This window comes from Oncorhynchus mykiss, chromosome 29 (genome assembly GCF_057628025.1).
Source record: "Oncorhynchus mykiss isolate SJ-2025 chromosome 29, ASM5762802v1, whole genome shotgun sequence".
In the NCBI taxonomy this organism is placed as follows: domain Eukaryota; kingdom Metazoa; phylum Chordata; class Actinopteri; order Salmoniformes; family Salmonidae; genus Oncorhynchus; species Oncorhynchus mykiss.
Window position 1 is genome coordinate 15,961,192 of NC_143050.1, and position 23,809 is coordinate 15,985,000.

General features: G+C 44.2%; 3 protein-coding genes and 1 long non-coding RNA gene across 30 annotated transcripts in view; 3 read left to right on the forward strand and 1 right to left on the reverse strand.

Moving 5' to 3' along the window:
• Positions 1–6,712: 6,712 nt before the first annotated feature.
• Positions 6,713–15,753, forward strand: si:ch211-114c12.2 (uncharacterized). 16 transcript variants are annotated; one of them, XM_090226629.1, is made up of 10 exons: positions 6,730–7,213; positions 7,929–7,990; positions 8,168–8,881; positions 9,212–9,850; positions 12,136–12,266; positions 12,413–12,518; positions 14,366–14,429; positions 14,639–14,726; positions 14,775–14,884; positions 15,075–15,753. In XM_090226629.1, exons 2-10 carry the CDS (start codon positions 7,950–7,952, stop codon positions 15,210–15,212), a joined length of 2,031 nt encoding a protein of 676 aa, XP_090082755.1. In that variant the 5' UTR covers positions 6,730–7,213; positions 7,929–7,949; the 3' UTR covers positions 15,213–15,753. The 16 variants fall into 16 exon arrangements, with proteins under 16 accessions (XP_021447039.3, XP_090082755.1, XP_090082750.1 ...); XM_090226624.1 differs by having other exon boundaries at positions 14,385–14,429; XM_090226630.1 differs by having other exon boundaries at positions 6,730–7,036.
• Positions 15,754–16,501: 748 nt separating this feature from the next.
• LOC110510065 (SH3 domain-containing kinase-binding protein 1) lies at positions 16,502–20,421 on the forward strand. Of its 4 annotated transcripts, none has more exons than XM_090226637.1 (6): positions 17,336–17,490; positions 18,189–18,292; positions 18,666–18,815; positions 18,985–19,250; positions 19,475–19,538; positions 20,161–20,421. In XM_090226637.1, the coding sequence occupies exons 4-6, from the start codon at positions 19,024–19,026 to the stop codon at positions 20,197–20,199; spliced, it is 330 nt and encodes a 109-aa protein (XP_090082763.1). In that variant the 5' UTR covers positions 17,336–17,490; positions 18,189–18,292; positions 18,666–18,815; positions 18,985–19,023; the 3' UTR covers positions 20,200–20,421. The 4 variants fall into 4 exon arrangements, with proteins under 4 accessions (XP_036823674.2, XP_036823675.2, XP_090082763.1 ...); XM_090226638.1 differs by having other exon boundaries at positions 17,390–17,490; positions 18,666–18,719; XM_036967779.2 differs by having other exon boundaries at positions 16,502–18,292.
• Positions 20,422–20,761: 340 nt separating this feature from the next.
• Positions 20,762–21,073, forward strand: LOC149970370 (uncharacterized). Its single transcript, XR_016493235.1, has 2 exons — positions 20,762–20,848; positions 20,900–21,073. It is a non-coding gene; the product is annotated as an uncharacterized LOC149970370 (long non-coding RNA).
• A 466-nt stretch (positions 21,074–21,539) lies between these two features.
• Positions 21,540–23,809, reverse strand: part of LOC110510064 (lipase member H) — a 29,968-nt gene continuing 27,698 nt past the window's right edge. For 8 of the 9 annotated variants that reach the window (XR_016493234.1, XR_016493232.1, XM_090226635.1 and 5 more), the window contains one exon: positions 21,540–21,944. Coding sequence is in view for 6 of the 9 variants with exons in the window: in XM_090226635.1 (XP_090082761.1) it covers positions 21,860–21,944 (85 nt within the window). In the remaining 3 variants the exon portion in view is untranslated. The remainder of the gene's footprint in view (positions 21,945–23,809) is intronic. The other variant, XR_016493233.1, reaches the window with a different exon arrangement.

Consider the following 23,809-nt stretch of genomic DNA (forward strand, 5'->3'; position numbering starts at 1 on the left):
TCGGCCTAGTATGGTTCTCAATCAGAGGCAGGTGTCATTAGTTGTCTCTGATTGAGAATCATACTTAGGTAGCCTGGGTTTCACTGTGTGTTGGTGGGTGATTGTTCCTGTCACTGTGTTTGTCGTCACAGGATAGGACTGTTTTGCGTTCTCACATTTCTTGTTTTCGTTAGTTTGTTCATGTGTAGTGATTTATTAAAATATGAATAACCACCACGCTGCGCTTTGGTCCGCTTCTCCTCCTCCTACAGACGAACGCCCTTACAGAATCACCCACCACAACAGGACCAAGCGGTGTGGTAATGGGCAACGGAGAAAGCAGCAGCAGGAGCAGCGCGAGGAGGTATGGACATGGGAGGAGGAATTAGACGGAAGAGGACCCTGGGCTCAGCCAGGAGAATATCGCCGTCCCAAAGAAGAACTGGAGGCGGCGAAAGCGGAGAGGCGCTGGTATGAGGAGGCAGCGCGGCGTCGTGGATGGAAGCCCGGGAGTCAGCCCCAAAAATTTCTTGGGGGGGGGCTAACAGGGAGTATGGCTACGCCAGGTAGGAGACCTGAGCCAACTTCCTGTGGTTACCGGGGGGCTGGAGAGACCGGGCAGGCACCGTGTTATGCTGTGGAGCGCACGGTGTCCCCAGTGCGGGTGCACAGCCCGGTGCGGTACATTCCAGCTCCGCGTATCGGCCGGGCTAGAGTGGGCATCGAGCCAAGTGCCATGAAGCCGGCTCTACGCATCTGGTCTCCAGTGCGTCTCCTTGGGCCGGCTTACATGGCACCAGCCTTGCGCACGGTGTCCCCGGTTCGCCTGCATAGCCCAGTGCGGGCTATTCCACCTCGCCGCACTGGCAGGGCGACCGGGACCATTCAACCGGGTAAGGTGCGCCTGCACGGCCCGGTCTATCCGTCACCACCTCCACGCACCAGCCCTCCGGTGGCAGCTCCCCGTACCAGGCTCTCTCTCCGGCCCATCCTTGCAGGGGCTCTCCCCTCTCCAGCGCTGCCGGAGTCTCCCGCCTCTCCGGCGCTACCAGAGCCTTCCTCCTCTCCAGCGCTGCCGGAGTCTCCCGCCTGTTCGGCGCTAGGAGAGCTACTCAGCCCAGCGTTGCCGGAGCTTCCCGTCTGCCCAGCGCCGCCAGCGCCGCCAGTCAGCCCAGCGCCAGCGCCGCCCGTCTGCCAGGGGCCGCCAGTCAGCCAGGGGCCGCCAGTGCCGCCAGTCAGCCAGTGCCGCCAGTGCCGCCAGTCAGCCAGGGGCCGCTAGAGCCCCTCCGCCCGGAGCAGCTGCCCCTCTGTCCCGAGCAGCTGTCCCTCTGTCCCGAGCAGCTGTCCCTCTGTCCCGAGCAGCTGTCCCTCTGTCCCGAGCAGCTGTCCCTCTGTCCTGAGCAGCTGTCCCTCTGTCCCGAGAAGCTGCCCCTCTGTCCCAAGCAGCCCCTCTGTCCAGTGGGGTCATTGAGAGGGGTGGGCATGGTGAGTAAGCCACGGAGGCGGACAATAAGGCGGACTAAGACAATGGCGAAGTGGGGTCCGCGTCCCGCGCCAGAGCCGCCACCGCGGACAGACGCCCACCCAGACCCTCCCCTATAGGTCAAGGTTTTGCGGCCGGAGTCCGCACCTTTGGGGGGGGGGTACTGTCACGTTCTGACCTCTATTTCCTTTGTGTTGTATTTATTTAGTATGGTCAGGGCGTGAGTTGGGTGGGCAGTCTGTTTGTTTTTCTATGTTGTGGGGCAGTTCTATGTTTTCGGCCTAGTATGGTTCTCAATCAGAGGCAGGTGTCATTAGTTGTCTCTGATTGAGAATCATACTTAGGTAGCCTGGGTTTCACTGTGTGTTGGTGGGTGATTGTTCCTGTCACTGTGTTTGTCGTCACAGGATAGGACTGTTTTGCGTTCTCACATTTCTTGTTTTCGTTAGTTTGTTCATGTGTAGTGATTTATTAAAATATGAATAACCACCACGCTGCGCTTTGGTCCGCTTCTCCTCCTCCTACAGACGAACGCCCTTACAGCCACTGTATTCTTGGGGACCTTTAAAGCTGCAGAAATGTTTTGGTACCCTTCCCCAGATCTGTGCCTCGACACAATCCTGTCTCGAAGCTCTATGGACAATTCCTTAAATCTCAAGGCTTGGTTTTTGCTCTGACATGTACTGTCAAATGTGAGAGCTTATATAGACAGGTATGTGCTTTTCCAAATCATGTCCAATCAATTGACTTTACCGAAAGGTGGACTCCAATCAAGTTGGATGATCAATGGAAACAGGATGCAACTAAGCTCAATTTCAAGTCTCAGCAAGTCTGAACACTTAAAGTTGAAGTCGGAAGTTTACCTACACTTTTTTTTCAACCACTCCACTAATTTCTTGTTAACAAACTATAGTTTGGGCAAGTCAGTTAGGATATTTACTTTGTGCACGACACAAGGGGGTCAAAAGTTTACATACACTAAGTTGACTGTGCCTTTAAACAGCTTGGAAAATTCCAGAAAATTATGTCATGGCTTTAGAAGCTTCTGATAGGCTAATTGACATAATTTGTGTCAATTGGAGGTTTACCTGTGGATGTATTTCAAGGCCTACCTTCAAACTCGGTGCCACTTTGCTTGACATCATGGGAAAATCAAAAGAAATCAGCCAAGACCTCAAAAAAGAAATTGTCGACCTCCACAAGTCTGGTTCATCCTTGGGAGCAATTTCCAAATGCCTGAAGGTACCAAGTTCATCTGTACAAACAATAGTACGCAAGTATAAACACCATGGGACCACGCAGCCATCATACTGCTCAGGAAGGAGATGCTTTCTGTCTCCTAGAGATGAACATACTTTGGTGTGAAAAGTGAAAATCAATCCCAGAACAACAGCAAAGGCCCTTGTGAAGATGCTGGAGGAAACAGGTACAAAGTATCTATATCCACAGTAAAACAAGCCCTATATCGACATAACCTGAAAGGCCGCTCAGCAAGGAAGAAGCCACTGCTCCAAAACCGGCATAAAAAAGCCAGACTACGGTTTGTGTAACGGATGTGAAACGGCTAGCTTAGTTAGCGTGGGCACTAAATAGCGTTTCAATCAGTGACGTCACTTGCTCTGAGACCTTGAAGTAGTAGTTCCCCTTGCTCTGCAAGGGCCGCGGCTTTTGTGGAGCGATGGGTAACGACGCTTCGTAGGCGTCAGTTGTTGATGTGTGCAGAAGGTCCCTGGTTCGCGCCCGGGTATGGGCGAGGGGACGGTTTATAAATTTGTACTGTTACATTGATGCTGTTGACCCGGATTACTGGTTGCTGCGGAAAAAGGAGGAAGGTCAAAAGGGGGGTGAGTGTAACGGATGTGAAACGGCTAGCTTAGTTAGCGTGGGCGCTAAATAGCGTTTCAATCAGTGACGTCACTTGCTCTGAGACCTTGAAGTAGTAGTTCCCCTTGCTCTGCAAGGGCCGCGGCTTTTGTGGAGCGATGGGTAACGACGCTTCGAGGGTGACTGTTGATGTGTGCAGAAGGTCCCTAGTTCGCGCCCGGGTATGGGCGAGGGGACGGTCTAAATTTGTACTGTTACATTTGCAACTGCACATGGGGACAAAGATTGTACTTTTTGGAGGAATGCCCTGTATGGTGGATGGTATAAGAAAACCCACTTTGTCTATATTATTGTTTTTTGCTGAGTCTCTCCCTTCTCATGTAAAGCTATGCTTTTGTGCACAAGCCCCTCCAGTGTTATAAACTGAAATGATTTGGGCATGTATCAAGTGTATGCAGACGGGAAGAATATTGTATGCCAGCTGAGGTTACATGTTGCAACTGTGGTGGTGAACGTGAGCCTGAGTCCCCGGATTTCCCTGTTAGGGTGAAGGAGACAGAGGTGGCAAGAATAAGGGTTGTCCAGCGTGTCTCCTATCTGGAGGCAGTGAGAAGAGTGGAAGGAGCGAGTGGAGTTGAAGACTCAATGGTAATTGGAACTGCACCAGTGAATGTTTCTCAGCAACCAAGGGATCCTGATATATTACATGAACAAGGTGGACTTTGTAGAATTTATTGCAATGGTCATAAACTGCATAGCACAAACAATGAAGAAATCAGAGAAAATTGTAATTATTGTGAGTGCAGCAGATAACTTTTTGGGGCTCAGCGAGTTAGAGTTGAGGCATTGCAAAAATTATTGTGAAATAATCTTCGCTCCTCACAAATAATCCTGATAGGTATCAGTCTGGTATTGTCTGTAATGACCTTAGTGGTCACTATCTTACAGCCTGTGTTTGTAATGCTTGTTCAGTGAAACGACCTGTCCTGATTTGTAATAGTGCTTGCTAAAAAACTTTCATGAGCAATCCTTCCTTCATGACCTGACCTCCTGTTAATTGGTATAGAATCAGCTTGATCCCCTCTGTCGAAGACGCTTAGGACCTTCTTTTTTAATATTTTCAGTGGTATTGTTAAACGCCCCCCATAAAGAAAATGAGAATTAATAACAGGTTCAGCCCCTGATTCGACCGTGATCTGGCAGAGTTACTTAACCTCAAGAATTACATTTGGTGAAAAGCTTGGCACACGCATACTCAGGCTGACTGGCTCTCGTTCAGGCAAAAAAGATATAAGTGCACTCATGCTATCAGGAAGGCCAAAGTTAGTTACTTTAAGGAGAAGTTCTGCCCATGTCCCTTAATGTTGATAATGTGGTTGTTACTGACAAGGAGCACATGACTGAGCTGTAATCACCACTTCATTAAGCCAGGATTCCTATTTGACTCAGCCATGCCTCCTTGCCCGTCCAACATTTCCTCATATCCCACCTTTCTAATGCGACTAGCCCAGATGCTCCTCCCTCTTTTTCCCCTGCCCCGCTACAAAGTTTCTCCCTGCAGGTGGTCACTGAGTCCGAGGTGCTAAAGGAGCTCCTTAAACTTATCTATAGTATTATCTCTGGTATGAAATCTGGTTTCCTCTTAGGTTATGTATGTGTCACTGCAACCTTAAAGGTCCTAAATTATGTCACCATTGCACTTGATTCTAAGCAATGGTGTGCTGCCATTTTTATTGACTTGGACAAAGCTTTTGATACTGTAGACCATTCCATTCATGTGGGCCTGCTAAGGAGTTTTGGTATCTCTGAGGGGTCTTTGGCCTGGTTTGCTAACTACCTCTCTCAAAGAGTGCAGTGTATAAAGTCCGAACATCTGCTGTCTCAGCCACTGCCTGTCACCAAGGGAGTACGCCAAGGCTAAATCCTAGGCCCCATGCTCTTCTCAATTTACATCAACAACATAGCTCAGGCAGTAGGAAGCTCTCTCATCCATTTATATGCAGATGATGCAGTCTTATACTCAGCTGGCCCCTCCCCAGATGTTGTGTTAAACACTATACAACAAAGCTTTCTTAGTGTCCAACCAGCTTTCTCTTCCCTTAACCTTCCCTTAACCTTCAAAACAAGGGCCATGTGGTTTGGTAAGAAGAATGCCCCTCTCCCCACCTGTGTGATTACGACCTCTGAGGGTTTAGAGCAAGTACTTGGGAGTATGGCTAGACTGTCCTTCTCTCAGCACATATCAAAGCTGCAGGCTATGGTTAAATCTACACTTGGTTTCCTCTATCGTAATCGCTCCTCTTTCACGCCAGCTGCCAAACTAACCCTGATTCAGATGACCATCCTACCCATGCTAGATTTTGGAGACGTAATTTATAGATCGGCAGGTAAAGGTGCTCGAGCGGCTAGATGTTCTTTACCATTTGGCCATCAGATCTGTCACCACTGCTCCTTATAGGACACATCACTAGACTCTATACTCCTCTGTAAACATCTCTGTATACCTGTTGCAAGACCCACTGAATGATGCTTATTTATAAAACCCTCTTAGGCCTCACTACTCTGTATCTGAGAAACCTACTGCAGCCATCATCCTCCACATACAACACCCATTCTGCCAGTCACATTCTGTTAAAGGTCCCCAAAGCACAAACATCCTTGGGTCGCTCCTCTTTACAGTTCGCTGCAGCTAGCAACTGGAATGAGCTGCAAAAAACACTCAAACTGGACAGTTTTTTTCCACCTCTTTGTTCAAAGACTCGATCATGGACACTCTTACTCACAGTTGTGGCTGCTTCATGTGATGTATTGTTGTCTCTACCTTCTTGCCCTTTGGGCTGTTGTCTGTGCCCAATAATGTTTATACCATGTTGTGGTGCTGCCATGTTGTGTTGCTACCATGTTGTTGACATATTGTGTTGCTATCATGCTGTGTTGTCATGTGTTGCTGTCATGCTATGTTGTTATCATAGGTCTCTCTGTTGTGGTGTCTCTTTTGTCGTGATGTGTGTTTTGTCCTATCTTTTTTTTTTATTATCCCACCCCCTGCAGGAGGCCTTTTGGTAGGCCATCATAAATAAGAATTTGTTCTGAACTGACTTGCCTAGGTAAATAAAGGTTAACTAAAATAAAATAAAAGTGACTTGAATTGGAAGGTGACAGAAGGTATGGAATGGATTTTTTTTTTATGTGTGTATTTTGTATGATGTCAGCTTTCCCACTTTTTTACTACAATGGATATTTTTTTCTATAGGACCGCCATAACACCATAGAAGAAGAAAGTTTCTGAGTGACCGTTTACACAAAGATGTTAATAACTAAACCAAGATAAACCACAACCCATCGTTTCAAATGGGAACAAGTGAGTAAGAGTGGGCGGAACAAGCAAGGAGGTTGGCAGTGCTAATCACAATTTAGCGAGATTTTATTGGAGTATTTCCGTTAGGGGACGCCTACTCTGAAGTGCGCGTGTGCAATAACTCAATTCGCCTATGCACTCCTATACAACGCAATTAGTTTTTTTCCTTTGGCAAAGGGTACATTTGACAAAAATTAGTCCACTCTGTTTTGGGAACTGAAAACTGTATTGAGATCAGATGTTTTAATCGATGAGATGATTAGCAGGACGTCGGCCAAAATTCATCTCGTTCCATCTTCTGTAGTGAGTGTAAACGCCAAGCGGATTGCTTCACATCTGGTGAAATATGTCTCATTGTTCTAACTGTGCCTCAAGCGTTTGCAGCACTGAGGGTTAGTTATACAAATATTTGACTGGGTATAATAAGATTTGCAGCGGCACACCCTCCACCATATCTTTTTTTGTTGTTGCACATTTGTATGTCATTTAACTTTAGTACAGTATTTTCGTTTCGACGGATCTGACTGTAGAAGAACGAAGGCGTTTAGTGTCGGTTACAAAATTGAAAGGTAAATTACTATTAAAATGTCCCATTACAAACAACTAGTTTTACGTGGTGGTATGCAAATCAACTTTATAGAGACGTCGCTAGCTGGTAGCTAGTTAACGTTAGCCAACACAGGCTTTGGGAGTTTAGCTAGCGGGAACGTACAGTGTAACACTGGCCTCTTAAATTATATTCAATAACAGATGGCTATTTAATCATGTAAACCGCAACGTTTGTTTATTAACGCGAGCCAACTAATGTTAGTTGACTTAGTTAGCTAGGTGGACTTGTTTTGCGAGACGATATCAAAATATAACGTTACTGATATAACATGGCCTACTATAGTCGAAGTTGTTTGGTACACTGCGTTTAGTCATAACATCATCCCACATTTCCCTCCACTCGTAGATCTCAATTTTTATCAGATGACGAACTACTTTTTATAGCAGCTGTTACATAACGTTACAACTGTAACTAGCTAATTAGATACATTCGCACAGTTCTGACAACCCGGGGTAGCTAACGTTAGCTAGCTAACAAGCTACCGGCTAACATGTGCCCTTTTAAAATGGCCGCAAGGGTCGTAAAGGTTCAGCTAGGTACTTATTTATTCGAGTGTGTCACGTCAGTAGCTAACCAGCTATAGTTTCGCAAAATCGGCTAGCTAGTTAGGCATATTTTTTTTTACCACTAACTGGCACCTCTGTCAATGCAAAAACGTTATTTCTTGTCTGCAGATTATTCAGTGTATCCCAAAGATGGTCAGACCTTACTCCGGACCTCCTCGGTTCAAACCCAGGTATGTGCAGAGTTACAACAAAAGGGGCAGTGTATACTAATTAATAATTGGTGATGTCAATTAATTTGGATTTTAGTCTATTTTACTTGTGTAGACTATATATTGATAATGATATAAATAACATTAATTGTGTGGGTGTTTCAAGTTTCTTCAAGACTTTGTTTTGTTATTCAACAGGCCCTACTCTGATGGCTACAACATGCCATATGAAGAGAATTACAGCCCCCACCCCAGGAGTCAGAGAGGATTCCGGGGCCACTCAGGAAAGGTCCCTCCAAGCTGGAGAGATTCCAGAGGCAGAGGACGTGCTCACTTTGCCAAAAGGCCCCCACTGATGGGAGAACGGAGGCCCCCACTGATGGGAGAACGGAGGGAGCGACCTTTCAATCAGTGGAGGTCCCAAAACCAGGATTCCTTCAACACATACCCCTCCCAAACGGAGCCCCATCATGGCCACAGGAGGCCTTCCCCTTCCGGGCCAAACCGTCCCCCCCCAGCTCAGCATAGGTCCTCCCCTCATACTCCTGGACAAGGGCCCCAGGGCCAGAGGGGTGCACTTATCCATGGAAACCATTCAGGTTACAGATCCCCCTCACCACGCCATTATCATAACCAACCTCCTGACAGGAGGCCACAACCCTCACAGTCCCCCCACAGTTCCTTCAGGGGCCCTCACAAGCGCCCAAGTCCGTCTCACGAAGAGGACAGGAGCTGGGGTGTCCGGCCGCCTTATAGTCCCAGGGAGAGGCAGTTTGAGCGCCCAGGTCGCGGGGGGATGCGCTGGAATGGGCCAGGGCCCATTCCCCGACCACACAATGGTGAACGTGGGCCCTCTGGCTCCCCCCAGAGAAAGCTACGGGATTTTCATGGCAGAGGTCCTTATCCAGAGAGGTACAGGAGTGAAGATACAGTATGGGCTGGGTAATATAAATGGAGGGGGAAAAGTGTAAACTCACGTAGTCCTCTGCGTCAGAGGTCAAAATTATCGTTCAGTATTACAATGCTGATAAACAGTAAAATGCCGTGATCTGATGTTATTACACTACTAGTCACCTGCCACTGGAAAGTATATGCTCTCTGAAGGTTTTACTCTCCTACCTGTATCATGGCATAATGGTGAAGGGGCAGCATAAAGGAAAGCTAAACCTCCGTTTCCCACTTCACACGATAATGGATCTTCCAATGTAATCATTTTTTGTATTGTTTGTGATGGATGTGCAGGTGGTCTGCTGAGCAAGATCCCAGGCAGCAGCATGGAGTGGTGGGAAGGGAGCGGGAGGGCAGCGGACGCCGCAGCACTGAGTGGGCACAGGAAGGCAGCCCTCCCCACAGATCCCCCACATGGAAAGGAGGTTGGTCGTCGTCCTCTTTCCACGAGAACAGCCCTCAGGCAAGGCCAAGTGGACCACCACACAAGAGGAAGTTCCAGGAGCGCGGGATCCCTCCTGCAGGCCCTGATGTGGAGCATGGACACCCAAAGCGCCCTCGCAGAGAGATTCCACATTACTTCAACACCCCTAGGGGATTTGGCGGCCGTCCCTTGTCATTCAGGGGCAAGAGTCGTTTGCTGAAGGGGCGTAAAATGAGAGCGGAGTCGGTGATGAGGCTCAAAGTACCTCCACCTCATCCCCAAGGAGCAGAGATCCATGAAGAGGAAGGGCCTCATACGTCCAGGGGAAATGCGCCATCCAAGTTTGCTCTTCGGAGGGAGCGTTTCCAAGCAAACGCTGGCCCACTGAGGAAGAGGCCGATGCCCCATCAATCACCCCCCAACCCAGAAGCCAATTCAACCAAGTCTTCCAGGGACTCAGAGTCACAGAAGGAACAAGTGGACTCTCAGCGAGCCTTGAGCACACACAGGTACGGTATCTTCCTTCTCACTCTGGGAGCAGGGGCGTGATGATGTTTAGAAGGTCAATCTTCAAAGATATCTGAATATGAAGGGAATGCCAACTTACAGCCATTTTCCTGTGATGGAGGAAATGGAGTTACAGTGATGTCTTGTATCAGTTAAGTTTTGAAATCAAATATCCAAAGACCTCTGGGGTTGCACTTTCAAGTGTGCTGGCAGTGTAAAAAATAATTCACAAGGGAATGTTCTGGGCGCCAGTCATTCAAAGTTGAATTAATATCTGCCTATTCGATACAATGTCAATGAAAGATACTAGAAAATCTCTGTGTTTTGCGAGGCCTGTCCCTCTGTGGTGCTATTGGGGTCTGAAGCTAGAGGTGCTCTGAGGAGCTTCTAGAGGTGCTCTTCTCTGACCAAGTGGAAAAGTTGAAGAAACATTCTCACGATGCCAGACACAACATAACCCCCTGACATAACAGAAGTTCAAAAGAGCAGTTCATACATGAAGAGGACTGCTAATAAGAGAACTGAGGACATTCCCTTTAAATCAGCTGAAATGCCACAGTCATTGCACACCAACATGCATGACTCATAGGAAAGGAGGAGATTGATGTTGATCACCATCTAGAAGGCTCTGAAACTGGAAGCTGTCATACTGGTTCAGGTTACACAATCTGTCAGTTTGAGCAATAACATTCAAATGGCAGATGAATATGCACCAGCTTCCATGAAGATGATGTCTTGAGGAACTTTGGGGAAAATGCATGATACTACCACTGGCAACAACGGGACAAGCGGCAAGAGGAGAGGGCCATTAATTATTTATTTTTTAAACAACAAAAAAAAAATGAATAATTTGGCAGACCCCTATCCAGTGATTTACAGTAGTGAGTGCATCAATTCTCATACTTTTTCATACTGGTCCCCCATGGGAACTAAACCCACAACCCTGGCCAAGTGCCACGTGCTACCAACTGAGACAATTGGGACCGTACGCTGTGATAATACATAGATCATACAATACTACTTTTAATTCTTAAACACAGAATGCAGACGTGCAGTTGACTCTATTTAAAAAAAAAAATTTGAATTACTCCCCAAATGAACAATTTGACCATCAAGAAGCAAACTGACGACTGAAGAGATAATGGACCACACCTCTCTACATTAACAGCACACTGAACTTCATTGGCTAGGCCAGTGAACAGTGGACTTTTTCTGCATGCAAGAATACATGAAATCTGTGTCTATACAGAACATATGCAGTGGACTACAGTTCTCTACACTACACAGTGGATCTAATCTCTACACAGCAAGTTTTGCAGAGGATGGCAGCCTTACAAGTACAACAATTGGAATGTTTACAAGCAAACAATGGATTCCATTCATACAAAGTGCAAGCTGCTTTACAACAATTGCTCTGTATGGCTTGTTTATTCAAGCGTACTAAGTTTTGACCGAAGATGTACAATGGAACACTGACCGTACACTGACCACCTCGAGCTGAATTCCTCACACTACTTTCACCAGACAGGATGCAAGATTACAAGATAATCCCCCTTTGAAATTGAATGCCCAGGGTTTGAAGAGGAGTTTAGATTTGGAAGCTGAGACTGACCTTAACGAAGACTAGTAAGGATGAACTAAAGATCAACAGGGAAATCATGGATAGATGGACCATTTGGCTGAACAGATTAGACGCTCATCTCCCTTTTTCATCTTTATTTCAATAGTAAGTGGAGAGAATTGACAGCCTTTCGAGTCCAGCTTCAAGTGAAAATCTGGACAGCAAGAGACCAGTTCCTCAGAGCTTTCGGCAACACTTTTCCATTCATGCGTGTCAATTTTCATTCTGAATTTGTGAGCAGCGCTACTGAGATGTCAGGTGGATTCGGGGTTCAGTGACAATACAGCGTTAAGAGAACATGGACATTACGTGCTCTTTGTAAGTACCTGAGTGATGATAATTTTTTTTATTCCACATGTAGACCTATGGTCTTTCCTGAGTAATTATGTGAATGTAGCTTTTCCAACAGAACTCTCTCCTTTCTCTTTGTCTTTCCATGTTGGTCCATTTTTTGAGATTACATGTTTTTGTTCTACAGAATAAAATAATTTCCATTTTCCAGGGCATTATTTAGACTGATGGAATTTTCACTTACAGGGCAACATCTAAAGATGATGCTAGTAGTAGTAATGTTCTGCTCCGCTGCTTACCTAACCTGGCCTCACAGGCTCCACTGATGGGATGCTCATCACTTGTAATTCTCTGTCTTGGCTGGTCCCGCTCCAGCCCTTCCTCTATAGACAAACGGCTGGCTCGTGACCTAGTCGTTGTGTCCCAGTGGCAGGCACCTGGGACTAACTCAAGCTCAAAGGACAGCCCCCCAAGGGATAGAAGTAGGACACCAAAAAACAAAACTGGCAAGTGGCCCCTGATTTGATTTGGTCTCATTTAGTCTGTTGGCTAACAGTTTGATGCTCCTCAATGGGAATGCAATGTCTCTTGGTGAATTTAATATTATTCATTATGAGAATACCTCTTACTCACTCAACTCCTGACTTTTCAGAGCGCTATTACAATTCAGATGAGCAACTTACGCTGAATGAACGCTTCTCTAAAATTCATGACTCCAGTCCTTCCCCTTCACCAAGAGACCGGAGATATGCGGAAAGGTAATCCACCAATATGAGAATCAATATAAAAGATTTGATGTGAAGTGACTTACAGTGCCTTGCGAAAGTATTCGGCCCCCTTGAACTTTGCGAACTTTTGCCACATTTCAGGCTTCAAACATAAAGATATAAAACTGTATTTTTTTGTGAAGAATCAACAACAAGTGGGACACAATCATGAAGTGGAACGACATTCATTGGATATTTCAAACTTTTTTAACAAATCAAAAACTGAAAAATTGGGCGTGCAAAATTATTCAGCCCCCTTAAGTTAATACTTTGTAGCGCCACCTTTTGCTGCGATTACAGCTGTAAGTCGCTTGGGGTATGTCTCTATCAGTTTTGCACATCGAGAGACTGAAATGTTTTCCCATTCCTCCTTGCAAAACAGCTCGAGCTCAGTGAGGTTGGATGGAGAGCATTTGTGAACAGCAGTTTTCAGTTCTTTCCACAGATTCTCGATTGGATTCAGGTCTGGACTTTGACTTGGCCATTCTAACACCTGGATATGTTTATTTTTGAACCATTCCATTGTAGATTTTGCTTTATGTTTTGGATCATTGTCTTGTTGGAAGACAAATCTCCGTCCCAGTCTCAGGTCTTTTTCAGACTCCATCAGGTTTTCTTCCAGAATGGTCCTGTATTTGGCTCCATCCATCTTCCCATCAATTTTAATCATCTTTCCTGTCCCTGCTGAAGAAAAGCAGGCCCAAACCATGATGCTGCCACCACCATGTTTGACAGTGGGGATGGTGTGTTCAGGGTGATGAGCTGTGTTGCTTTTACGCCAAACATAACGTTTTGCATTGTTGCCAAAAAGTTCAATTTTGGTTTCATCTGACCAGAGCACCTTCTTCCACATGTTTGGTGTGTCTCCCAGGTGGCTTGTGGCAAACTTTAAACAACACTTTTTATGGATATCTTTAAGAAATGGCTTTCTTCTTGCCACTCTTCCATAAAGGCCAGATTTGTGCAATATACGACTGATTGTTGTCCTATGGACAGAGTCTCCCACCTCAGCTGTAGATCTCTGCAGTTCATCCAGAGTGATCATGGGCCTCTTGGCTGCATCTCTGATCAGTCTTCTCCTTGTATGAGCTGAAAGTTTACAGGGACGGCCAGGTCTTGGTAGAATTGCAGTGGTCGGATACTCCTTCCATTTCAATATTATCGCTTGCACAGTGCTCCTTGGGATGTTTAAAGCTTGGGAAATCTTTTTGTATCCAAATCCGGCTTTAAACTTCTTCACAACAGTATCTCGGACCTGCCTGGTGTGTTCCTTGTTCTTCATGATGCTCTCTGCGCTTTTAACGGACCTCTGAGACTATCACAGTGCAGCTGCATTTATACGGAGACTTGATTACACACAGGTGGATTGTATTTATCATCATTAGTCATTTAGGTCAACATTGGATCATTCAGAGATCCTCACTGTACTTCTGGAGAGAGTTTGCTGCACTGAAAGTAAAGGGGCTGAATAATTTTGCACGCCCAATTTTTCAGTTTTTGATTTGTTAAAAAAGTTTGAAATATCCAATAAATGTCGTTCCACTTCATGATTGTGTCCCACTTGTTGTTGATTCTTCACAAAAAAATACAGTTTTATATCTTTATGTTTGAAGCCTGAAATGTGGCAAAAGGTCGCAAAGCTCAAGGGGGGCGAATACTTTCGCAAGGCACTGTATGATTGTATTGCATGGTATATAACCATTTGATTTGTTTAAATCTTGGTGCCTAGTGGTTATGGGTATTTGGTAATGATGTGTCACACGATGGGTGTGGCATCACACCAATAACTAGTTTCATTCAAGGTTATTTAGTCAGATAATTCACTTTTTACTTATTAGGCCAACGAATGTGCCACAGGAGAACCACAGACCTGAAAGACCCTTCAGGAAACCAGGACCACAGGTGAGAACTTCCTGGGTTCTTTGAAAGCTGAGTGTTCATAGCTTTAGTCTTGGGAGTGGGAACGTGTTTACTGTAATGAGTAGGCCGCCCAGGGATACAATATGTCAAATGTTGCCTCCCATACATTTTGGCAACCCCTGCGCAATTATATTTCTCGATAAAACTCCATTCCACCATGTATGCACATCCTTTACTCGTTTGTGCCACAGAGATCGAGCTTCCGTCCCACTAGCCCAAATCGCAAACCAGGTCCTCCCCCTCAAAGAAGACCAGGTCCTCCTCCTCAGAGAAGATCAGGTCCTCCTCCTCAGAGAAGACCAGGTCCTCCTCCTCAGAGAAGACCAGGTCCTCCTCCTCAGAGAAGACCAGGTCCTCCTCCTCAGAGAAGACCAGGCCCTCCTCCTCAGAGAAGACCAGGCCCTGAACCGCCTGGTCCCTTTAGGAAGCCACTCATGGTATGTTGCATTTGTGAGCAGCTCCTATTATAACTTGTGGCCAGTAGGACTTGTCTTAGCCCACTGACTGCATTCATGTGCCTCTTGGCCTTTTGAAAATGGAGGTAGTAATATCACGGGGATGAAGCTGTAGGTCACTGAAGCTGCATTTCTGACTGTTTTTTGTTGAATTTCTTTCCCCCCTCTGTAGGGAGGCTTTGTGCCACGTCCTTTCTCTCAAAGGCCAGTGTTCAGGAAGAGCCAGAGCATCCTGTCCAAATACCGTAACATGCCGACAATGCGTCAACATGTACCCCCCAACAGAGGGTCTAATTATCGCCGCTGGTGATCAAACTAGAGGGACCAAGGGCACAGTTCAGGGTTACACACCCTTTCCCCCTTGGCCTTGGGTTGCGTCTTTGTCCTGGAGATGGTCCCCCAAAAGATGGTCTCCCTGTCGTCAGGAGTACATCAGAAAATGACAGTTGCACTGTTTATTTTTTGACTCTGTTTGCATAAGATGTGTTTAAATATACAGAATAGGCTATCAGTTTCTAGTCTTCCAGACTGGTTATTATGGACATTGTTTTTTTGATTTCACAACTGTTACACTTCTCGTATCGTGTAAATGAAATTCTGAAGATTTTACCTTTTTATAGTTCCCAGTACCAATTTTTTGTTTTTCCCCAGTGCTTAGAGAAACACTTTTTGCTGTAAAGTAGAAGCAGTCTTCAAGACGATTCCCCAAGGGCTGTTGAATATGATGCTCAGTCTAATTCTCAACCTGTAAAAACTACTGATGCCATCTTCAAGTCCTGCTCATTTCAACCTATGTACATTGTTTTGTTTAAGATATTGCAAATAAATGGCTCAACATGCCTTTTGTGAAATTGTCTGTTGTGCCGTAGGATACACAATAGAATTTGATCTATTGGATGTTTTCATAAGGACTGGGGAGATCTATTTTGCATTTCACATTGCGTGTCACCAATTTCATCATGTCAAGGTTAATGTAAAATAGATGCTTTATTACTGGTCTCCCTTTACTCCAATAGAAGCTTAATGGAAAAAGCAGTGATCAGAATATAGCTGGGAAATTCAATAGACTGATTCTCATTTATGAATACAATGATGTAGATGCTTTATGTAAATCAAGTCTTCACATCAGATCTCTTTCAGAGCCTAGTGGTTAGAGCGTTGGGCCAGTAACCGAAAGGTTGCTGGATCGAGTCCCCGAGCTGACAAGGTCAAAATCTGTCGTTCTGCACCTGAACAAGGCAGTTAACCTACTGTTCCCCGGTATGCTGTTATTGTAAATAAGAATTTGTTCTTAACTGACTTGCCTAGTTTAAGGTAAAATTAAAATTGGGCTGCCTGTCTAAATGCAGGTAAGGCAAAACCTTGACAGATGTTAAAGACAAAAATGTACAGAGAAAGAATCAAATAGAAAAACGTGTGATAGAAGGAAATGCGCTGAAGTGAGAGGTGTGGAGACAACTGTTCTCGGGTGTGCCGTAAATGCATTCCTTGGATCACCAGTCTGACGAGCCGTTGGCGCTGTAGTGTAGGCTAGCCATGTCCTTTCTTGTGATTGGTTGTACAATGTCACCATAAAAGGAGAGGACTGCAGGGGACCATTTGTTTTTATGGACAGAAAAGAGCAGAAGCTCAGCTATCCGATCAGGCCCATTGTCTATGTTGGACCGGTTGCATCCCAGAAGTGTCAAAGGTTTGACAGCTGAAGGAAGCTTGTGGGAATAACGGGTATAGATGTATAGAAAGTAAGAATTTAAATAAAGGAGACAAAGGTACAAATACACTTCTTTACAGGTTTGCTACAAAGGTAACATTAGGTAGCAGGAGGGTTACCAGACCACCATCCACTTTTACTCTACGAAAAAAGACTGCTTTCAGAGTGCAGTATAACTGCAGAATGCTGAAAATACGGTGTCCAAAATATATATTTTTTTACTGCAGCTATTTTGTAGTGTAACTGCAGTTACAGTGCAGTATTACTGTGCCACATTTGACTGCAGTGACTACTTTTACTGCTGTTTAAAAAAGCATTTTTTTTGGTAAGGGTGGAGTTAGTTCCACTTGGAGTGAGAATGGTATAACAAAGGACAGGTTATGGTTAAATATCATTAATTAAAATCCGACTCATGTTGGTAGACAGAGTCACATATCTCATCTCTGCATAATATACAAAAACGAATGATAAACTGGTTGTGCTTCATGTTCCAATTCAACATCCAATCCAGCTTCCTCTTGACTTTTTCCATTCAAATTCAAACTCAAATTATGGAACTGACTTTGTGTTTTCATGGCATGCTGTATAGATCTCAGCACCCTGCTCTCCCCTCGGAGGATATTGGATAAATGTATGTGTTCGATGCCCTGTAGTCTGTCCCTTTAAGTACTCCCAAGTCTGTGTCCCTGCAAACTAGTTGTATCAGGGACTGCCCCAATGGTATTGGTGGTAAGCATGTCTGTGTGCTAAACTTAGCCCAAGACCACCTCTCATCACACTAGCACAATTCATGTTGGGTTACAATGGAACCAGGAGTGAATGGTGTAGAGTTACCATCAATGGAGCTGTATTGCGATAGAAACACTGGCCAAACAAGGTGTGTACAGCAGAACTCCTAACAACACCAGCTAAGATTGCTGTTTTGTCAATCAGTCGCTGTCTATTTTCTTGGCTGTAACAAATGGTAACTGCTGACGCTTGGCATTTCTTCTACTGTGCACAGCACTCTGGTTATAGTGTATTTAATCATGTTATATTTCAAACAACAGTTGAACCTAGTTTATTTTCTTGATAAAGAATGATTCATTAATTATCCTCTTGGCTGTTGATAAGTTTGACGCTTTTCAAAATAGGCTTGAACACGTGCATGTCTATGTTCTGATTGACTAATGTGCTTAGTTGGAGAAATCCCAAAGACGATCTACTGACTTAACTCACTCCACTCTGTCATCATTTTTTGATAAAAATTCTAAGCTTCTCGAGCTCTTTTCTCACTTTCATTTTGTCGCTCGACATATCACGTTGGCGTTCTTCTGTGTCACCATGGGCAACTATAGCCTTACCGTGGGTAAGCCATGTCATCATTCTCAAATCCTTTCTTATGTTCCTTTGAACTCACCTATGACGCTTTAGATTCTCCAAACTGTCATCAATGGCAAAGCAATGTAATACTGCATGACACTCTATTTTTGACAGCCTGTTGTTTTGCTTCAATGACCCCACCATTAATTATGCCTTCAAATCAAGTCAACAATTTATCTAATGCGTCATGTTGGTTTGTTTTATTTCTCCAAGACATTGAAGATTTTGAGTCACACAGTGTTTCAGTCACAGAGACCCTGAACCAATTGGCACCACGTGTGGCGGATGAAAGATTTCAGTCACAGATTTTTTCACTGGTATGTATATTTGTACACTGATGTCAGTGGCTATCTGGTTATTATTGTGGATTAGTGAAGCATGCGAGAGGGGTTGTTTATTGTCTCTGAGGAAACTTTTCAACTACTCACTGTGTTCTGTTTGTGGCCCATTTGTCCTCGAGTTAAATTTACCTAATTTGAGCCGGCAAGATGGCAGACAACAGAAACGTACATTTGGCGTGTGTTAAATTGAAGTATTCCACATACTATAGTCATTAAGGACTACAGATCAAACGGCCACAATATTACCATAACTACATGTACATGTAACAGGATATATGTCAATCAAAATAACAAAATCCTTCTTTCAATCCTCATGTTTCTCTGTCTGTGTTTGCTTGTGTCCTCTCAGGCTCCTCAGTCTAACCTTGACATACAGGAAGACGTACAGGTAGCCCCTACACAGGTGGGTGAGACGCAAGAGAATGAGAAAGAGGACCTCTCCTCTGTCATATCACTCATCAGCAGCCTGGCAGCACCTACAAATACCCCAGTGTTACCTGTAATTCAATTTTCACCTTACTATGCATGCTGCCCAATGTCAATGTGGTCTATAGAGTTGCTTATTCAATCAATATTGTTCCATCAAAACATTTACACCCAAAAGGATCTTCTGCATGCCTCTTGAATTTGTTTGACCAGTTGTGCTGTTGTGATGTGTCGTTGGACAGGTGGTTGAAAAGAAGCTTCACCAGCCTTCAAGGCCCACAATGCTCTCCTCCTCATTATCCACTGGTACCAGTGCGCCACACCCCTTCTCCACACTCATCCCTGGGGCTCTCTCAGCTATCCTGCGTGCTACCCTGCCCCCTCACCTTACCTCTGACCCCAAGCCCAGGAGAGAGCCAGGTGCCCAGTGCCAACTGACCCTCGAGCAGCTGCGGACAGAGCTCCGGGACCTAAGGGATGAGGTCGAACTGATGAAGAGCCAGCACAAGTAAGTCTTTGCTTATCTCAGTGTGTGCAACTACAGTAATGTCTTCTATTGTTAAAGTATCTCTGTGTATGCAACTACAGTAATGTCTTCTATTGTTAAAAGTATCTCTGTTTGTGCAACTATTGTTTTGTATTGTTATTTCTGTGTGTGCAACTACAGTAATGTATTGTATTGCGTTTTCTAAGTGTGCCACTGATTTAAGATTTCTCTACTCTTTGTGTTAGCAAAGAGATTCAACTGCTGATGAATGAGCTGGATGAGGAGAAAAGGATTCGCTTGTCATTACAGGTACTGCAGGTTTGTCGGTAGACGTCTGCATATGATCCAAGTACTGAATACATCACTCTATCAAATATGTACCTAACAGAGATTAGGGGTGTATCTCCACATTGTATTAGTGATCAATTTTATGACATTAACTTTTCCTGACTTACAGGCCCAATGCAGTTGTTTTTATATCAATATGAAATCATTTCTGGGTAACAATTAAGTACCTTACTATAATAGTTTTCCATTACATTTACAAAAATAGCAATAATTTAGCTAGGAATGTATGGGAGTGGTCTGAGTGGGGAGGGGGGAATCTGAACTCTCATTGTTATTAGTTTATTAATTAATTTACCACCTGGTGATGTCACCAGGTAAGTTGAAACTCCCGCCCATGCAAACCTGCTGATTGGAAGGTCCTCTGTAGATCGTATTTTCAACCAGCAACTATCAGGGAATAACACTAATCACCTGTTGTGCAATATGATACAAAACTGAATTTTGACTGTACTGGGCCTTTAAGACAAATTTCAGTTTATTACAAGTCAGATTGATTTCTTATCATGGTGCAGTGCTAGCTTGCTCTTGTGTCTACTTGATGTTACCTCTGGGTCTCATGTCTGTGTGTTGTCTTGTGTCCCAGATGGACGTGGCACAGATGAAGAAGCACAAGTCTAAATGAGCAGGCAGGCTCAAACAGCATGGCATCACCAACAATGCCAGAACAAGTGGTAATCTGTCTCTTAGAATGTTCTTTCAAAATTAAGTATCAATCATTTATGAAACAACAGAAAAACTATAGTGAATATGTTTTAAATATAATGAACAATCTTTGTTGTCTATTTGAGAAAAGTTGATGTAACGTATGTAACAAAATAAAACTAATGAGCATCTTCTACAAAAACATTTTATATCAGCTTATTATGTGACATTTTTTATAAAATAAAAACAAAAAACAAGCATGTTCTTTAAGTCAAGTGGTTTAAAGTGTTCAATTGTATTGGGGTCATTCAACCAATTTGATATAACTTGCTCCAAAAAACTTTGGATTTCACCTAACTTTAAGTGGCAAATTAAGTAACAGGGTTGACCGTAACAGGGTTGACCATAACAGGGTTGACCATAACAGGGTTGGGGCTTTACAATGAGGGTGGAAACTTGGAGAAATGTTGGGGTCAAGTCAGTTAAAATCTTCCTGGAAGTCACAGAGGAGGCACAGAGGGACACAGAGGTGCACAGAGGGACACAGAGGTGCACAGAGGGACACAGAGGTGCACGGAGGGACACAGAGGTGCACGGAGGGACACAGAGGTGCATGGAGGGACACAGAGGTGCATGGAGGGACACAGAGGTGCATGGAGGGACACAGAGGAGGCATAGAGGGACACAGAGGAGGCATAGAGGGACACAGAGGTGCATGGAGGGACACAGAGGTGCATGGAGGGACACAGAGGAGGCACAGAGGGACACAGAGGTGCATGGAGGGACACAGAGGGACATGTCAAAATGCTTAATATTGGCAAGTCTTTATTCATATAAAGAAATCTGTATTGAATTCTCCACGTGATGTTTAAAAAATATATGTACTATATATATATATATATATATATATATATATATATATATATATACAATAAACCCCCCCAAAAAAAATCTAAAGGAAGTTAGTTCTCAAGTGTCTGTCGTATATCTGAGAGATATAAGATAGAGCAGGGAACGTATTTAACCCTTAATTTTGGCACTAAGTCTCCATATATACTTCCAATCTTTTTTTAAAATGGGTACCGTGGGACTTTCAGACAAGTCTTGTGAGGTCCTAGAGCAAAACAACTTATATTTACTGACAGACGAGTCCCAAGACACCTGTGGGGGTCGTAGAGCAAAACGGAGAACACAATCGTGTTCGAGAGAGTCTCATCTTTCCATAGAGGGGTTAATTAAGATATAAAAGGGATACAAAATGCACTCTTTTCGTGTAATGACCCATTGACGTGGCTCTCATTCCCAAGAATGTCATATGTATTTACGTTAATAAAATATGTATTTAGTAGTGGTTTCCCACAGATATTATACCACACAGTGGTCTCAGTGATACAGACACAATCATCATAGTACATTTTAAGAATTAATAAATGAATACAATATATCATTCATTAAAATCATCACACTTGCACGCATTTACAATGCTCTGGACTCATACAAGACTTAAGCCACTGAATACACGGACCAGAGGGTGAGTAGCATGTAGGCTACCTGGGTCAACTGCCTCACTCCATTTACCCAGAGAGCCATCAAATGGCCACTGCTGACTCTCTACATCATACTGTGTATCTGTTATTGTCTCAGAAGTTGGACTCCTCACAGGGGATGGATCTGAAGGTCACCTCTCTGTTGTCCTCCAGGAGAATGTCATAGCGGCAGAGAGGCCTGTGTGTGAGAGAGGGTGACATGGATGATTTAGTAAAAGGGTACGAGAAGTAAGATGAGAGGTGAAAATGTTATGCAAAATGCACAGAGGAAACAGTGACTTCACATATTGTTAAAGCTACTATATCTCTCCTCTCGCGAATCGGTCTCAACCCGGACCTGCCTATCTCACAGCAGTTATTCCTTGTCCCTGATCCCAAGCGGCCCGTAAAAGGCTTCTTTGCCTTGACAACAGACTGGTCACAGCTTGGGTCTGGACTAAGCCTCGGTGCCAAGGGCCTTATTGAATAGCGAGCGATCCTCAGAGTCTAATACCCATGCTACCCTCTTGTGAGCAGGGCTTCTACCGTAAACATTAAGTACCAACCTCTCCTTGCCTGGCTAGGACTAGATTGAGATACTATACAGACTCCTACTAATGCCTTACTTTTGACAGCTGGGTGTGGAACCATTTCTAGAAACCAGGACTCTTAATGCCTCCGGCCAGAACTGTCAATAGGCTAACTGAAAGGTTTTGTTTTGTTGTTTTAAGAGGGTCTTTGAGATTCTTGCTGTAATTAAAAGCGCTATACAAATTAAATCTTATTATTAATATAATTTATTATTATTATAAAATCCTCAATCAACTAACTAGAACAAAAGTCCTGAGTAAAATACATGCACTTGTCTGACTATTTAATTGAATGGAAACAGGTTTGGAAATAATAAAACAAGTTTATAAAAAGTTTCACAACAGGTTTACGAAGTCCATGTGGTTACATTTAATCACATGTACATGACAAATGCAATATTTATTTGACAATACATAATGCTTTTGGCGCCTTTAACTACATCCCTTTAAGCATTGTTTTATTGTATTGACTGTGTTTCTGAATGTGTAATACACTACATGACCAGAAGTATGTGGACACTTGCTCGTCGAACATCTCATTCCAAAATCATGGGCATTAATATGGAGTTGTATTTATTATGGATCTCCTGCCAAAGCAGCAGCTACTATTCCTGGGGTCCAGCAAAATTAAGTCAGTTCATACTATTTAAAAAACATAACAATACATTCACAGATTTCACAACACACTGTGGGCCCTCAGGGCCTTACTCCACCACTTCCACATATCTACAGTACAAAATCCATGTGTATAGTGTGTGTGTGTGTGCCTATGTTTGTGTTGCTTCATAGTCCCTGCTGTTCCATAATGTGTATTTTAATCTGTTTTATTTAATCTAATTTTACTGCTTGCATCAGTTACTTGATGCAGAATGGAGTTCCATGCCTCTATGTAGTACTGTGTGCCTCCCATAGTCTGTTCCTGATTTGGGGACTGTGAAGAGACCTCTTGTGGCATGTCTTGTGGTGTATGCATGGGTGTCCAAGCTGTGCACGAGCAGTTCAAACAGCTCGGTGCATTCAACATGTCAATACCTCTCATAAAAACAAGTAGTGATGAAGTCAATCTCTCTGTACATCCAAGGGCCAGCCATGCTGCCCGGTTTTGAGCCAATTTCAACTTTCCTGTCCTTTTTTGTGGTACCTGACCACACGACTGAACAGTAGTCCAGGTGCGACAAAACCAGGGCCTGTAGGACCTGCATTGTTGATAGTGCTGTTACGAAGGTAGAGCAGAGATTTACTTCTCCCCATCTTAGCTACTGTTGTATCAATATGTTTTGACCTTTTGCTGCTATAACAGCCTCCACTCTTCTGGGAAGGCTTTCGACTAGATGTTGGAACAGTGTTGCGGGGACTTTTTCGATTCAGCCACAATAGCATTAGTGAGGTCGGGCACTGATGTTGTGCGATTAGGCCTGGCTCGCAGTCGGCATTCCAATTCCTCCCAAAGGTGTATGATGGGGTTGAGGTCAGG

Coding starts and splice junctions, on each gene's coding strand:
- si:ch211-114c12.2 (XM_090226618.1), top strand. CDS start 6,900: ATGATTAGCAGGACGTCGGCCAAAATTCATCTCGTTCCATCTTCTGTA. Junction 7,991..8,167: donor CCTCCTCGGTTCAAACCCAG/GTATGTGCAGAG, acceptor GTTATTCAACAG/GCCCTACTCTGATGGCTACA. Junction 14,885..15,074: donor CCTTTAGGAAGCCACTCATG/GTATGTTGCATT, acceptor CCCCCTCTGTAG/GGAGGCTTTGTGCCACGTCC.
- LOC110510065 (XM_036967779.2), top strand. CDS start 17,969: ATGTCATCATTCTCAAATCCTTTCTTATGTTCCTTTGAACTCACCTAT. Junction 18,293..18,665: donor AGTCACAGATTTTTTCACTG/GTATGTATATTT, acceptor GTGTCCTCTCAG/GCTCCTCAGTCTAACCTTGA. Junction 19,539..20,160: donor GGATTCGCTTGTCATTACAG/GTACTGCAGGTT, acceptor CTTGTGTCCCAG/ATGGACGTGGCACAGATGAA.